General features: G+C 38.9%; 1 protein-coding gene across 1 annotated transcript; it reads left to right on the forward strand.

Moving 5' to 3' along the window:
- The first annotated feature begins 818 nt into the window (after positions 1–818).
- On the forward strand, positions 819–10369 carry LOC146002557 (uncharacterized). The gene is made up of 3 exons (XM_083140487.1): positions 819–966; positions 6858–7250; positions 9750–10369. The coding sequence occupies exons 1-3, from the start codon at positions 958–960 to the stop codon at positions 10215–10217; spliced, it is 870 nt and encodes a 289-aa protein (XP_082996613.1). The 5' UTR covers positions 819–957; the 3' UTR covers positions 10218–10369.
- Positions 10370–17341: the final 6972 nt, after the last annotated feature.

Consider the following 17341-nt stretch of genomic DNA (forward strand, 5'->3'; position numbering starts at 1 on the left):
TATTCTTTAACAGTAATACTTAAATTGATTGATTGAGTTGTTGTTTTTAAGTCCACGTTTTGCACAGAAAGGCTAATCGGGACTGGAACTACAGTTTAAAGTGGAATCCGAACCACTATGTGCCTCCACCGGGTATCGAACCCGGGACTCGTTGATTACAAGGCAACGACGCTACCACTGCACCATCGAGGAGGCCCTGTAATACTTAAAGTAAGGATATTATTTTTCTTATTTAGAACAGTAAATATGTAATATGGTCAAGGTTTTATTGGAAAAGTTAGGGATGACATCTTCGAAAGTAAGGATGGAGGGAGGGGGCAAAAATCCACATGAACATTTTATCTTGAGCCACCCCTGGATAGGAAGTGCTGTTTAATATGACTCCACCGGGAATCGAACCCGGGACTCCTTAATAACATTATACCATCTGAGATGCACTGTAAAACATTCGTCTATGTGAGAGTGTTATATATGTATATGTTGTACATGCATATATTCTGTATGGCAGTGGACACTAGTTACGTTTACCTACTAGTGGATACAGGATTCAATTCTCTAATGTTGAAGTGAAAAGCCGATTAGGGGGAAATTATGTAATGTTAGGATGGAAACACTGATATGTGGCTGACAATAGGCAATTGGGAGTGGAGGGAGGTGAAAAAACAGGCTGCTCCACTGTTGCTAACCTTGGAAAGGACATACTGGGTTAGTAGTAAACTGATGGACGCTGAATTCTTCTTCTGCAAGCAAAAGAAGATTCGGCATCTGACCTTGACATCCCCCATTGCCCCCTCCCCCTGATCAACAGAAAAATCAGGGTGCCCGTTTTGGTCAAGGCGTGGTTTCCTGACGTAGCAACAATTTCCTATAAAAACGAGAGTCGTAGCCGATATCTTCCTGCATCCGCTGATATCTTTCTTCGGGTTTGTGTATCTCAACGGTGGTGTGATCCTCAACATGAAAGTGGTGAGTAGACGGTCTTTGAGACCCAGACGGCAGAACTTTCTTAGTTGTTTCTTGGATTTGTGCTTCGATGGTGAAACAGTTCACATTTACTTCGTTTGGTAGTCCTCGGTGGCTACATTTCGCTGTTCTTGATCGATAGCCTAATTTCGACTATGTAAAATGCCCACCTGTGCTTTTGCACCAGGCCATAAAGACGTACAGGGAATGTGGAGTTAGGGCTCCACATTTTCTTGATCACGGCCGAAGGTGGGAGTGATGTGATAAGCACCACGCCTCTGGCCGCCTTTATTGCCCACAGTTTCCTCCACGTACCCACTTTATACGACGCTGGGTGGTTGATCCCGGTATTCCTCCAGGGATCGCACCTGGCTCTCTGGCATGGTAGTCAGACACCCTAACGACTTTCTCTCTCTAAAGGAATATCCCTAAGCGGTAGTATCTCCCGTTTATCACAGTTTCCTCAATTTTCTCTAAATTGTCTGTATTCTCATTAGGACAAACACAAATATCCATGTCCGGCCGGGATTCGAACCAGGGACTGCTGGCACTGTAGCGCGCTGTGCTAACCACTCTGCCACGGAGGTCGATTCGACTGAGCTACCGCGGCTTCTTTCAACTATGCTAAGACTGAATTTTGTTCAATTTGAGAAAACATTCAGACATTCAAAAACGTGAATTTTCTACACAAGTCCTTTGTACAATCGCCCTCGGCACTACACAGCCTCATATTACATGTAAAAATCCATTAAGACGATATCGTTTCGTACGTACTAAAGTCACGGCCATGAAATTTGGCGGGTTGCAAAAGTTAGCGCTGTTGCCAAGTTGGAGGTATAAGAGAATGAAATATCTCGTTGTAGAGTTTTACAGTTGGTCTTTGTAATCCATGTGATACAAACCAACAGTATTTGCTGGAAAGGTCAGGGATGACACAATAGTAACCCAGAGAGAGGTCGGTCTGAAGGTCGAAGTAGGCAACGCAACCCGGTTGACGTTGCCACACAGTGAGCGGGAACCAGCGACCTTTGTCCCCTCTCGCTTTGCTTTTCCCATATGTGGCAACAGCGCAATTCTACCCAGCCGCCTATTTTCATGACCGTGTTGTTTAGTTACAATTTGGTTCCAAATATTGATATGGAAGCACTTAATAGTAACATTAACATTAACATTTTGTCATTCAGTCTGTTACAAATAAGCCATTTGATTGATTTTAAGCCACTTTTTAACCGTTTTTGGCTAATAGTGACGATACTGAAGAATTAATCAATTTTATATTTATATGTTCAGCGGGGTAAAGGAGTTAGTGTGTTGTTTTTCAAGCAGCTAGAAGTACCTCAGTATTATCCTAAACGGTATGCAACCCATTACACTCTACTGTGCATCTGGGTTGCATACATTTAGGTGTGTCATAGTAGTTCTCTGTAATCAAGTAAAACTGTCTATGACGGTTAACACAGTTTAAGTATTTATTTAGTCAATTTACTTGGCCGCATGAGTGTACTTCTGGACAGAATTTAAACAAAACTCGGGTCTTACCTCCTCACAGACCTTACGGGATGCGAAGAAGTGTGGGGTCACCACATGTTCAACTGAATGTCCTTACAAGATATAGCACCATCGACATGGCGGCCATATGCTCTTCACTCCTCGTAAATATTGTGAGGAAAACAAGGTTAGAGTTTCATTTCGTTTGTGTAGATCTATACCTCCGGACAACCAAGAACGAATTTGATGACCCTATTTAGACACTATTCATATGAAATCATTATAATAGTTTCAACACATTTATAGGACAGTGCTTTTTATCCTGTGCTAAATAAGCGAGATGGAGGGCCTCGCCGATGGCGCAGTGGTAACATCGTTACCTTGTAATCAAAGGGTTTGATATCTGGTGGGGCACAAGTTTAAACTGTAGTTCCTGTCGCGTATAGCTTTCCTGGGTACAAAATGGACTTAAAACAATTAACTTAAAAAAATTCAAACAAACATAAGCGTCAAATGAACCGGTTAATGATTTTTGAACTTCTTGAATTGGAATTCAGGTGACTCTGGGGTTCATCCAGTCTCTCATTATTAGCAGAAGAAGCGTAAATCTCCACTATGGCCGAGATCGAGAATCAACGGAACTTTACTTCTATATCCCATATGGACCTTGTACGATGTAATGCTCAGGAAGGGGGTGGGAGGGGGTGACCCTTTCAAACTAAACGCCAAGCTTCCTTGCAGGTAGTACACCCTAAACATCAATTCCTCGACTAGCGAGGCTGTGGCGATTAGTCAAGAGTGGCATAAAGGCGAAGTACAATAAATCATACTACATAATGCTCATGCATAACTTCTATTAGCATTGAATGCGAATATGCTCTTTATAATTAATGCATTTTCTTCGATTTTGCACTAAAATCGAGTTTAGAATTCTGATTTTTTATTTTTATTTTTTGAGTCTCATATGCTAATAGTATGTGAGTGTTATGTAGTAAGAGGGAGTGTGAATTCTCTTACCAACAGTGGCCAACCGTGTCATCTTTATATCAAGCATTACTGTGATCGATTCTCCGCTTATTAATGTTGTACAGTAGTTCGAATAGCACTTTAAACTGTTCATCTAGCCTCGATTAACCTATCTGAGTGGACTTTAAACAAACTTTCATCTTTCCTACCTCTAAAAATCAAGCACACATTTAGGAAGATCACTACCGTGTTTGGCAATTTTTAGATGACCATGATGGTCAAAAGTTGATTGATCTCTCAAGATAGAAAGAGATGAAAGTCTTAAGTTGCTGCAGCAATAACTCTTCGGGTTTAGGAATATCATAGAGTCAGTTATTCTACTTGCGTCATCTACACCTAATCTATGTTTGTTTGAGTTTGTCAACTGTGTGCACTGAGACTCGACTAGCAGTTCAAAGTGGGTTACACGTGTGCAAACTACACTCCAGAATGTATACACAGATATGAGTAGATTACATTAACTCTATTAATATATTTTACGTCATAGTCAACTACATTAAAAAGTAATATACTATGTTCTTTTGAAAGAAAATTGCCATTTTGAGCGATATTGATATTGGCTTCTATTTAGCTAAACAATCCTATTTACAACAAACTAATCGAATTCTCTTTCAAACATAAACTGTAAAATGTTGAGAAAAATATGTAAGAAATTAGTCATTCAAGAGAATGGCTAATAATACTGTTTTTGATACTTGCCTAAATTTGTAAAGACGAATTTTATTATTATATTCCATTATCTACACGAATTGTACAGTGTGCGTTGTGTATGGGGAAATGCAGACTATCATTGTTTATTCGTAGACTTCCAATGAGGGGGGCCACATTGTTCCGATTCTACTTTAAACTGTAGGTCCAGTCCCGATTAGCCTATCTGAACATGAAGTGACTTGTAAAGTCCAACAAATAGCCTTTCAACAAACCTTGCACTTTATATGACCAACCATATATGATTGTTGTGTGGGTTGTATAAGTTTAAGTATTTTCCGTCTTTAGTTGCTTTTCTGAATTCAGTTGTTATTATACAGGATGTCCGGGCTAGAGGTATTAAAAAATACACACATATGTTGTAGCAAATGTAAAGTTTATTAACTTCCTTGTCCCGGTTTTGTACAAAGTAACTCAGAAAGTTTTTATGGACGCTGTTACACTTCAATGTGGGTAACGTTGTAGCTCGACAGTTATCCAAACGTTACTCAAGCTCGTGCCAATTGTTGACCAACATTTGAGGCGTTATTTGCGCAATGATACGCTGTGTCAAATCACCCAAATCGCGAACTTTCCTCTTGTACACAACATCTTAAATGAAATCCCATGTAAAAATATCTAATGGTGTTAAATCTGGGAATCTCGGTGGCCAGGCAGTTTCTGCGCATGTGTGACTCAACAGCACAATTGATTGTGCAAGTGGACTACTGAAATCTAGGATCGATGGTCGTTGGACTGAGCTTCACTATGAGACAATATATGTTCACATTATGAGCAGTTATTTTTGTATACCTCTAGCCCGAACACCCTGTTAATAGATTCTTGTTGGTACAAATTTTTGTTTTTGTCTGTAAATTCTATGCACCCATTGCAAATTATTTATGCTCCAAAATTTTGCATGTTTATTTTCGAAAGTCTCCTTTGTCATTATCGATTAATTTAATTTAAATTCATGATATATCAAAACGAAATATCGATTGATACTTTAAATAACTACAACGTACTGCTATGCATGGGTTCTGATGTTGACTTCCGGATAAGGATATATTATTTTGTGCCTGATATAACATCCATTGCATATCTTTAGAATCATCGACAAGAAAAAAAAAACATACAATGTGAGTGAAGAAAACAGTATGTATGAAGTGTGAGAGAAAGGTCGGGAGAAAGTCATGTGAGAGAGAGAGAGAGTAAACGTTATGAAACGTTAAAATCTGAAAATGATTGGTAACGAAGAATCGTCGCGATTAGCCAAAAGTGTTAGCAAAGCAAAGTAAAATAAACCAAATCAATCAAGCATGCAAGCTATATGGTATTCTTTAGCAATGTTACATGTATTATACCATTCGCATAATTTCTCTGCTCGGTACTTGTGATATCCGCGGCGGTCTAGTCGTTAGGATGTCTGACTGCCAAGTGTGAGACCCGGGTTCGATTCCCGGTTAGATGATCTATGGTCGGAATTTTTCTGGCCTTGTCCCTACATAAAGTGGCTCTGGGGTTCACCCAGCCTCAAATTAGTGGGTGCCTGGGGCCAACCATGGGTAGTAAACGCGACCGGAACGTGGTGCTGATCACGTCATCTCCGAAATGGCCGAGATCGAGAATGATTGTGGCCCTATCCTCACTGTGCCTTCATGTCACAGTGCTATATTCACTGGGAACCTTACCTTACTGATAATGGTACCTGAATACCATTGATTCAAGAGATGGAGACTCAATCACCACAGCATCTAGCGTCTATGTGGTACCGCCGACCTCAGTACAGCGCGCTATGACGCCAGGGGTCCCGGGTTCGAATCTTGGTTCTGACATGGATGTTTGGGTTCGTCTGTCCTGAATGAAAAAGTGAAGTGAGAATAATTTATTTGAGTTTGATGTATGGGGGAAAGTTGCCGCTTACGTGTCTTCTTTTTAAAAAGAAGGCGGAGGTGTTATCAAAGTACCCTACGCCGCCAGGGGGCCGAGGTTCGAATCGAGACCTATGTATTGGTGTTGTTTGTCAGTGTCCCTTCGTTAAAATCATCATGTCATCATCACTCATTCACATCTTCGCGATTAGCCAAAAGTGTCAGAAAAGCATAATATAATAATGGAAATATACAGGGTGATGAATATTGTATTTACCAACTTCAAATGAGAACGGAAAGACGATGCTTGTAGTAACTTTATACAGTTATAAAATAAAAGTGTACACAGAGGCATTTAATCGAATGTATAATGCGGACAATACAGACTTCAGTGCACCTTGAAAATAACGTCCTCTAAAACCACTCCTTCTGTTTGTATGCACTGTTCGAGGCGATGCGGGAAGACTTACATGACGCACATCTCAACATGTCCTGTGGAATAGCGCGCGATGGTTCACAACATTACCCGTGGCTCTCCACTAACAATCCACCGCCGCAGTGCCCGCTGCCTGTTTGGATTAAGGTTTCCACCACCTCAATCCACCCCTGCACCGCACAACGCTCCATTGTATATATATTGCCTGACTCCCTACTCTACACGGATGTAGGTATGCCGCGCATGCGCACGTGCATTCTGCCAGTGTTGCCAACTTAAATTGGTAGATACAATATGCCCCGCCCTGTATATGATATTAGCAATGATACCTATCTTATGCCATTTTTCATCTTGATACTTATGTATGCTTTCTTTCTCTTTCTTAGTTCGTCGTTCTTTTCTTGGCCGCAGCCGCCCATGCTGCATCTGTCGTCCCCGCGACATATGAGAGCTCGGTGGTTCGTAACGACCGCGCAGGCAACAACTTCGCCTACAGCATCACCGAGAAGAAGGCCGTCGGGGGTGCTGTGGTGCCGGAGGTGGTCGCCAACCCCGTAGAGATCCAGCCCGTCTCCCTCCTCGTCCAAGGAGACCAGGCAGCACAAAGGAGCCTGTACCAGCAGCAGATCCAGCACCAACCACTCCAGGTTCTGGTCGCCGATTCCAGAAACCTCCAAGTCCAGCAGGTGCACCAGCAACTGGAACAACAGCTGCAACAGCAGGTCCAGCAGAACTACCCAGTCCACGTTGTTGCCGACACTAGGAGCGCCATCCAGCAGGTAATAATAATAATAATAATAATAATAATAATAATAATAATAATAATAAAAACCAGGGTAACCCTCTGAACAAGCACACATCCTAGTGCCTATAAATAAACCAGGTTGTCATATTCTTAAAATTACGGTTCCCTCATTTTTGTGTGCTGAGTACTTTATTTGCATTGTGTTTGATTAATAGGGAACGGATTTTAAAGTGCAGAACCTTTCCAAAAAAAAATATCTGTTTTCATACAGATCGTTTGAAGTATTTTAGGACATGAAATCAAGAAAAATGAACACACTTTGTTGCACCTTTTCGTGAGATTAGCACAATTATCCCCTTTTTACCCCCTCTTTGATGCTTCAGAACCTTTTTCCTTCCTTTTCTTTCATGTTTTGTTAAAAAATTGGCCAGGAAATAAATGATTCTCACTCTTCTTGAGCAGGTACATAAAATCCTATAGTCTAATTTTGTAGAGCAGAACGAGAGCTATGAAATGGTATAATATAATCATTGCAGCCTCAATAGTTCCCAAGATAATGTAGCAAAACCCGCGAGAGAAAACACAAACTTCAACAAAACCTATTCGGCAGAACCACAGCTCTCTACGCGGTCCGCGCGCATTATATACACAGTTCCCTATGCGGTCCGCGCGCATTATATACACAGTTCTCTATGCGGTCCGCGCGCATTATATACACAGTTCTCTATGCGGTCCGCGCGCATTATATACAGAAGGCGCAGAAAAAGAGAGCATTGAATAAAGGCATTCTATCAGCACCTTTTTTGTACCTTTTTAAAAACATTTACAGAACTTTTTTCTTCCTTTTCCGACCATAATTTTAAACCTTAAAATCCTTTCCCTATTGATTACATCACATTTTCATCTATTATATTACAAATTACATATTGGTCAGTGGCATCCATTGTATCAATTTCAGAGGATTGTATAATAAGGTTACAATTTTGTTCCTATTATTTTCTGTTCTGTACATCTAACATTTAACATTTTGCTCGGGTACCCAGAACAATGTTTTCGTTATATTGGTGAGAGTAACGACAAAATAGGAAACCAATATCAATAATGAGTACAAAGTACATCAAGCATGAGTGAAATGATAGAATATTAAATTAAATGAAAAAACAGTAAAGATTAGTAACATTTATACTAGGTTTTATAATATATTTACACTGATTTGTGTAAAAACATGTATATATATATCTGTAAGTTTTGTATCGGTATATATTACATAACAAATAAAATACCAGGTGTTTCATAAGTAATTGAGGGGTTACAAAAATTTATTGCAAGTAAACTATTGAACATATGTTAATGAAAGAAGTCCAAAACGAAACAGGAGATCAAACAGTTTTTTTACACCTACACTGTTCAATGTATGCACTGCGGGTGACACCAAACACATCGACACGATAGTCTAGTTTTTGCCAAACTCGCATCAACATGGAGTTGTCGATAGTGTCTATGTCTGCGATGATACGCTCCCTTAGGCCTGCGATATCATGCGGCATCGGTGAGACGAATACCATGTGTTTGATGAAATTCCAGAAAAAGAAGTCATACGTGTAAGGTCCGATAATCTTGGGAACCAAAACATTGCACATAACACTGTGAGTGATGTGGGTAATTTGAGTGTCGCCTAGCGGCAGGCATGTGAACTCTCAGCTTAACGAAACATACACGCACAAGCTGTTTGAGTTCTTTGATCGTTCTGGACTGGCTTCATTAACGTAAGTTCAATACCTTACTTTGACACGTTCTTTGCGTCAAGAGAACATGATTTAAAATTAAACACACAAGAAATGATCACATGAAGACTTGCAGCATTCACGTGATGCCTCACAGGGTATGTGTAATATCTTTGTTTCTTTCCTTGTTCGAAGGAAATCAAAGTCAAGTTTTCACTAGGAGAAAATAAGTATATTTTACTTATTAGCAAAATAAATACTTATGTTCATAGAATCCATTTCAGTCAAAGAAATAACAGCTTCTTACAATTCAACTTGACCACTCTTTTTAAAACTAAGGACAAATCACAATATTAATTCTCATGACAACAGCTCATACAAGATATGTACATAAGGTCAGTCTCTATCCTGACATCATCAGTGATAGGTTTAAATATTAAATACCACAAGAATTACAAAATGAATAACAGAGATTAGGATTAATAACAATAAGATTTGTACAAGAAGAAAGGTAATTAGGAAAACACAATAAACATTGACACAAGAGCAAAGGACGTGTCAACTTGCAATAAATGTTTGTAACCACTAAGTATTTACGAAACACCCGGTATGTAAAGTCAGTAAGTGTTTGTGTGAAATAAATTACCTGTAGAAAGTATATATATGGAGGGGGATATAAATGTAAGAATAACGATTAGGGTTAAATGTGTAAACGTGTGTTACCGGTTACGATTGATTGGGGGAGGGGAGGTTATTAGGAAGGATAATGAATGTAGTAAAATGATAACTGTTGAAAATAATTGTTGCAGGTCCAGCAGGTCCCAGTGGTGCAGAGCCATGTTGTCAGCCCACTGAGGAGAGTCCAGAACCAGGTGCTGTTGCCAGTCCAGAGCCAGTACATCCAGCCAGTGAGCAAGATCCAGCAGCTGGACGTTCCAGTGACTCGCATCCACAGCTCTTACGTGACTCCAGTCAGCGATGTCCAGAACCTGGAAATCCAGAACGTGAAGGTCACCCCTCTGAACCTGGAGCAGGCCAACGTGAAGACCTTGAACTATGGAATCGTCCCAGCCACCACCTATGAGCTCCAGCAACAGGTACTTCCAGTCAACTATGAAGTTGCCCAGCTCCAGACAGTTCCAGTGAGCAACCTCAAGGGAATCAACTACGGAGTTTACGGGATCAACTATGGCATCCGTGGCCTCAACTATCCCTATGCCTACTCATATCCCTACGCTGCCAGCAACGGTCAGGTCTCTGTTATCCAGCAGAACTAAATTCCTCCCTACTTCCCTATTCTATCGAAGCGGATAACTGGACTCTCCTCTCTTTCCAAACCTTCTACGTGTGAACTGAGTGGATGTGAGTGATGAAACTCTGATGTACTTTGCTCAAATCTATAAAAAAATAAAAGTCAAGCATTATAAAATGTTTTTAATTCATAAAAATGTATACTTATGATAAACATATTTCAGGAATTCCAACGAGTATGAGTTTCAAGTTTTGTTTCTCTTCTTTTATGCACAGATAGACTAATCGGGACTGTAACTACAGTGAAGTGGATACGAACCACCCTGTCCCTCCACCGGTTATCGAACGCGGAACCCCTTGATTACAAAGCGAAGAGGCCCGGATAACTCCATCTAATCATCATTCTAGAAATGTTCTATAAAAACGACCAAGATAAAAAAAATATATTAACTTAATATATGCAGCAGTTAGTTTATAGAAACAGCCAATAATAAGAACTTGTTAAACACTTTAAATCATTAGAACAACAATAGCAGAGGCGCCGAAACCGGGAAGGCTAGGAGGGCCCGAGCACCCCCCTTTCCGTTGGGCCTCCCTATAAGAGACCAAATATATAACTTTCAACACGATTCATTTTGTAACAAAATATTATTTGTGTAATGGAAATTTCATACATAATTTCAAAACTATGTGGGAAATTACGCATGATTCTGCTCTGAAATGGGCGTTTTACTCTATCTCAATATTTGTTTTTCCAAATACACAGTCAAATAAGAAAAATGCATGGTACATTATGATCATGTGTGAGAATACAGGAAGAACCATGGTAATATTGTAGTCCTCGTGTTCTTGAGTGAGTCAGCCCATCCAAAAATAGGCACATGCCTTTGTGTTCCACACGAATGTAAGCTACTTTTAACTTCCATTGTTGGCGACTGTTGATGTATCGGTTATCTCACCTTATGAACTTCTGAGGCGACACAATTTGGAATGTTTTGGATATCACTTGCATTCGAAAGAGACAAAAGAAAGAAATGAGAAAACGAATTGATTGTCTTTGTTCAGTACATAGCAGTGGATTGTCCTGAGAGGGACGGCGCGATGGGTGGGCGAGGGTGGGCAAGCGCCCACCCAAAAATGTCTCTGCCCATCCGATTGCCACATGACAATTTTAAGATGTAATTGATTAGGAAAACATGAATGTTTCAATAAGAGAAAATATATTCTTGTCTTGACTCCGTGCATATTTTTCTTATGAATATTGTGATACTAGAAAGGCTTACAAATTATTTTATAAGAAGTGTCGCTGTTTTTGCGTTTACATTACTTTGATGAGTAAGATGAGGAAAATCGTTAGAAAATATGTTGATGAATTATGCCTGTCGATTGTATCGCTTATGTCAAACTTGAAACATGATCCAGTTAATATATATCATACTTTTATGGTTATAGTCAAAGTGCACGTCGCCTTGTAATCAAGGGATCTGGGGTTCGATTCCCGGTGGAGGCACATAGTGGTTCGGATCCCATTTTAAACTGTAGATCCAGTCCCGATTAGCCTTACTGTGCATAAAGTGGACTTAAACACCAAGTCAGTCAATCAATCAAAGTCCACGTTTTCCGATGTGAGGTGTACAAAATCATACAGGAGAAAACAAATATCTTAAAACAACCAAACACGTATATAGAAACGTTTTCTTTGCGTTACTTCCATAAGATATGAAAAATAACTTCGATCCTTGACAAGGCTTCCTTATCCTAACGTTTTGGGCAATGGATGTCTTATTTCAATAGTGTGATAATCAGAGGGTGCCTACTTCATATAAAATTGGATGGAGGGCAAGATTGACAATATTTCTTTGTGTTTATTATTTTTGTGTGTATATTGTACACACACTTCTTGAGAAATTGGGGGGGGGGCAGAAACTGCCATGCCCCTGTAAAGTCGACGCCTATGGTAATAAATGTCAGTAAATGAAACTTTTCCCAAGAGTTTAAAAGCGATATGAACAAAAGAAGAATTGCTGCTTAGCTACATCATCAAATTTGATGGATTTTTTAGTCTAAATTACTTCCCCAATGTAGTGTGTAAAACTATTTGTTTTCCAAGTGCTATGCATATTTCTATTGTTGAACCTCTTTTCCCCAATTGGCCAGAGGAATATTTATTTCAGTAAGTGATCGCTTCTGTAATGGTATCGACTTTTTTGCATTTATTTTGCGCAAATTCCTTCTACCATTTTTCAGTGATACCTCGTCTGAAAATTCTCATTTTTATGCTGGGAAAGTTTCATGCAGAATGAATAAAAATTGTGCGTTCCTTGTGTGTTTTAAAACTTACCCCATAACTAATTGATTAAATGCAAAGATTCATATGCACTTAACAATTTGGAAAACCCATGTGAGCCAAGTAAAAGAATCATTCATTAATCCTCATACAGTAAGCAGCAGTCTTTTCAGTTAAAAACTCATAATATTAAAACTGAATATTGAAGATCATTCATTTGATTTATGGAGAAAACTAAAAAAAAATCTTCACTCTTGTCAGTGTTTACTTTCTTTCTGTTGCCATTGTTGAATATATAATGTAGTTATACACTACACAGCATATATCTTGGATCGATAAAACAAAAGAAACAAAATACTTCGTTTTGAAAAGGACATTAATAATGGCAAATAAAGGAGGGCAGTTGAAACTTGCGCAACTGTAAATGTCGAATTTTGGCATAACTTGCTTTCCAAATCTAAAACCCTAAAATTACGTTTGAGTTTTTTGATGTTTTGCTTTAAGTTCACTTTATGCAAAGTAAGGCTAATGGGGACTGGACCTATAGTTTAAAGTGGAATCCAAACCACTCGACCGGGTATGATGACTTCAGCCTCGGCCTTCTCCCAGCGCGGCACTGCTTTCACAAATATAGATCTAGAAATATGTTTCGGGTTAAGAATTAACTGTCCTCTTTAGGGATTAATGAAACACGCGCTGATATTCCTAAAACTAATATCGTATCCTGAAAAACAACTTGCATCATTCATTGCTCTTTGATTTTTACCATTACCTTGCTTCTGCACCGAAAAGGAATATAAATTTTATGAACAAAGAATTCCTGTGGTCACTAACAATAGCAAAATTATCCTCATAGTACATGAGGTCAAGTTCATTATTTTGCTATTTGCTTTGGATTTCTTAATTAAAGTAACCTACTTTCCCTATCATTCTCAAGGAATTCCATTTTCTGTGTGAAGTAAATCTCTTTGAATCTGTGAATAAGTGAATTAGTGAGTTAGGTCATTTAAATTTAGTGTTCTTAGCATCTAAGTGTTTCGAGAAGGTTAGGCTAATTATGCTAATTGCATTAGTATTTGTACACTTTCACTTCCTTTGCATGTACGTGTGATCACTTAAAATAACACTAAAAATGTTTTTAAAAAGCTGTAACCTATGACCACGGTAACTTGTGCAGCCAAATATTTACAAGATTTCTGGAAAATTATAAATTAATTCAAAATACACACGAGAATTAGGTTTCCAAAGTTTATTTGATACGAAATTCTAGTCTTACAACAACTTTCCTCATCATCCTATACTTAAAAATTTCAGAAAATTATCTTGCATGCGAGACTCGGACTCGTAAGTTGTCATTACACAGCATTTAAATAGTATTTACATACGAAAGCTGATTTTGTTTTACGAATTCAGGGTGTTTTAAATGTAGTAAAAAAAAATATCTAATCGCATTTTTTTCATTTGGTAATTGGAAAAATAAAGGTGGATTATTCAAAACGGTAAAGATTGTATTTTATTATTATCAATATTATTTACGTGCTTTCTAATATTTTATAAAATTTGAAATGTTCCTGGAGGTAAGATCGATTCAGTCAGAAATCTAAATATTAAGCTTTTGTAGTTCGTTGTGTTAAATATTGTGAATGGATAATACAAGACTAACTTTGTGATGTCATGGAAGCTGGTGACATACACAAACACGCGCGCGCTCATCAACTTATAATCAAGAGATCTTGGGTTCGATACCCTGTGGAGGCGCATAGTGGTTCGGATCCCAAATTAAATTGTAGGTTCGGTCCCGATTAGCATCTCTATGCATGAAGTGGACTGAAACCTAAACTTCATACATACATACACACGAGCGAGCGAGCGCGAGCACGCACGCACGCACGCACGCACACCCCCCCCCACACACACACACCCCCCCCCACACACACACACACACACACACAGACAGGTGGAGGCGATTGGGTTCCAAAACTGGAGGAGGGAGGGACAAGGATAGTTTATTGTCTCTTGGTAGATAAGACAAGGTTGTTAAAGGTCCAGGAACTGATAAATTATAATGGGTTATATTGGGTTCCGATGCAGGACGGGAACATTCTTTCTCGCACAAATTAAATTCGGTTCAAGCTACCTATTGTTTCATTGAAAAAAGGTTCGTGGACCGGATTTAACTTGGTCTGGAAAAAAGGTTCCTGGAGCGTATTTCAATTCATCCGGAAAAAAAGGCTCCTGAACCAAAATGAAATAATTACTTTACAGATAAAAATGTTCTTTACAGTCCAGAACCCATTACGGTTGGTGATTTTCTCCCCCGGACCAGAATTCCTGAGATAAGGTTTATCATAGTGCTGGGGCAAAGGTGGCAAAAAGTAGCCACTGATTACGCCTATGCCTTATTATCCTATGTGTGAAACATCGAATTTCCAGGTTTCTGTACATGTTATTACGTGTAATGTGTATCTGAGAGCGAGTAGCCGTTTGTGTAACTTTAAACATGTATAACAAAAACATTTCTAGGCATCATTTTTTAAATATTTACATATTTATTAAGTTCGTTTCTTCATCTTTGAAGTAATACTCGAAATTTGGCCATTCCATTCAAGACAAAATAAAAAATTAAAGTTCGTGATGCCCTGCGTTCCATAAGAACCAATGCTATTTGAAGCGCCAACCAAGGATTTTCACCCACAAAATGGGTCGCGAGTACTCGTATATGACGTCACGTCATACATCCAGGGACTCTACATCCTGTTTGATTACAACGCCACTTCTCAGAAATGTTCTGTTTTGTAAACAAAGAGCAAACCTCGGAACGCGCAAGGAGTAAAGCACTCGGTGTTTACAAAATGCAATCAGTGACCACTTCTAACCACACATTCGCACACCTTATTAGCACTATACCTACTAGGACGACGTTTACATGACATGATCCACATTTTTATGTGACGTCACCAGTAGAAGATATGTCACTAATGTATTTATTTTTGTAAAAGAAAGTGTAATTTCTTTGTTATTATATGTAATATTGCACCCTGTTTGTAATATATATCTTTTGTTTAATGTTTATTGTATTTTATGCTCTGTTATGAGTAGTTTAATGTATCTTCATGTTTGCAAGAGTGCACTAGACGAATTTGTATTTCTAAAGATGTATAGATGTCAGTTTTGTTGATAGTATCCTTTTGTAGATAGTGAATGATTCATCTGTACTTTAATCTGTGTTCTCGAAAATTGTATAAAAGCGAGGATATCGGGTAAGAATCATCACACTTTTTCGCCACGGATCGACGAAGTTTTTAAACTTAAAAAGAACTCCTCGGTGTTGTGCATACATCTTGGTATGGTAGTTCGGGGCGCAAGCTAGGCCAATGTGATCATAGGTACGCCGATAGCCATGCATTGATGATATGCACAATACTGCAACCATTCTACGTCAAATAATAAAGTTAGCCTAAGGATTAATTTGGAAATAAAAGGCTAAAGAGCAAATATTGGCTCAGTTATCATTGCATATCTCTTGGTGTGGTAGTTCGGGGCGCAAGCTAGGTCTATGTGATCATAGGCTTGCCGATAGCCACGCATTGAGTTTATGCGTTTTAATTGAGTCAATTCATCGACAAAGCGAAATCCTCGCCTTCGTCTCAAGTATAGTTGCATTATAATTGCAGTTTATACATACGGCAGTAATGTGGTTTTATTTCTCTGTGCTGTGAATATTGTCTTTGCCTAACACTATCCCTGTACCTGAGAGGAGTCTGTGTACTTCACCGAGTCTCATCGTTCACCGCTGAGTATTATTAAGTTAATATTAATAGTAAAATAATACGACGCGTGAAGTAATTGTGCTTAGAACGTATCAAGTGGCAGCTCAACGTGTTGGCTCGATTTTGTAGTGTACAAGGGCAAGACAATTGTTTAAAGTTGAGATTCATTGTGCAAGAGCACTAAACTTTTATATTTGTAGAAAAGCACAGAACTACTTCGTTCGAAATGGAAAGAAAACATTTGCGTAGCGCAAATAAAAATCTTGCTTCAAGTTCAGAGCTTAATACTCCCGATTGTTGTCGGGCTATTGATAAAGAAAGAACCACATTTGTATGCAAGAAATGTACAAAGCTTCTACATTATGAATGTTGTGGCTTAGATATTCGAACTGAAAGCCACGAGTCTACCGATTTGGTTTATAAAGATTGTGAATTATTATCTACGGATAGTTCATCTGATTCATTAAATATGTTCAAAGAATTAAAAGCCATGATTGAAGGGATTAGCAAGCAACAAGTCGAAAGTATGGAAAAATTACAGGATAAGCAAAGATATTAGCAAACAGTCTGAAACACTACAGGCTGATATTAAACAGCAAGCTGATTCCATTATCAGCTTGAAAGCTGATATCTGCAAACAGTCTGAAACATTGCAGGCTGATATGTGTAAACAGTCTGAAGCACTGAAGGCTGATATCTGTAGACAATCTGACATATTAAAGGAAGATATTCTCAGACAATGTGCGTTGCTAAAGGATGATATCGGTAAGCAGCACGATGAATCTATAAAAGTATTAAGAGCTGAAATAGGCGAGATGGCCTGTGAGATTCAACAACTGAAGTCTGAGAACGAGGAATCTAGGGCGCGACTCTCTGAAGAAATCCGGCAGGCTAGAGAGATAGACTTTGATGACTTCCGGCGTAGCTTGGCAGCCGATGTTAATAAAGCCACGGAAAGTGTTCGCATCGATGTAGAGGATATTAATTCGAGATTCACGGAGGAGTGCAATAAGATTATTGAAAAACAGCTGACGATGGAACAGATATTGGCCGAGGCCGAGACTGACAAAATACAGTTCCGGGCTGAGGTCCA

This window comes from Lepisma saccharinum, chromosome 18, assembly GCF_977018435.1.
Source record: "Lepisma saccharinum chromosome 18, izLepSacc3.1, whole genome shotgun sequence".
NCBI classification, from domain to species: domain Eukaryota; kingdom Metazoa; phylum Arthropoda; class Insecta; order Zygentoma; family Lepismatidae; genus Lepisma; species Lepisma saccharinum.

What these genes read in the sequence shown, in the direction of transcription:
- LOC146002557 (XM_083140487.1), top strand. An exon ending in CTAGGAGCGCCATCCAGCAG is followed by an intron (nt 7,251 to 9,749) that starts GTAATAATAATA and finishes TAATTGTTGCAG; the next exon opens with GTCCAGCAGGTCCCAGTGGT.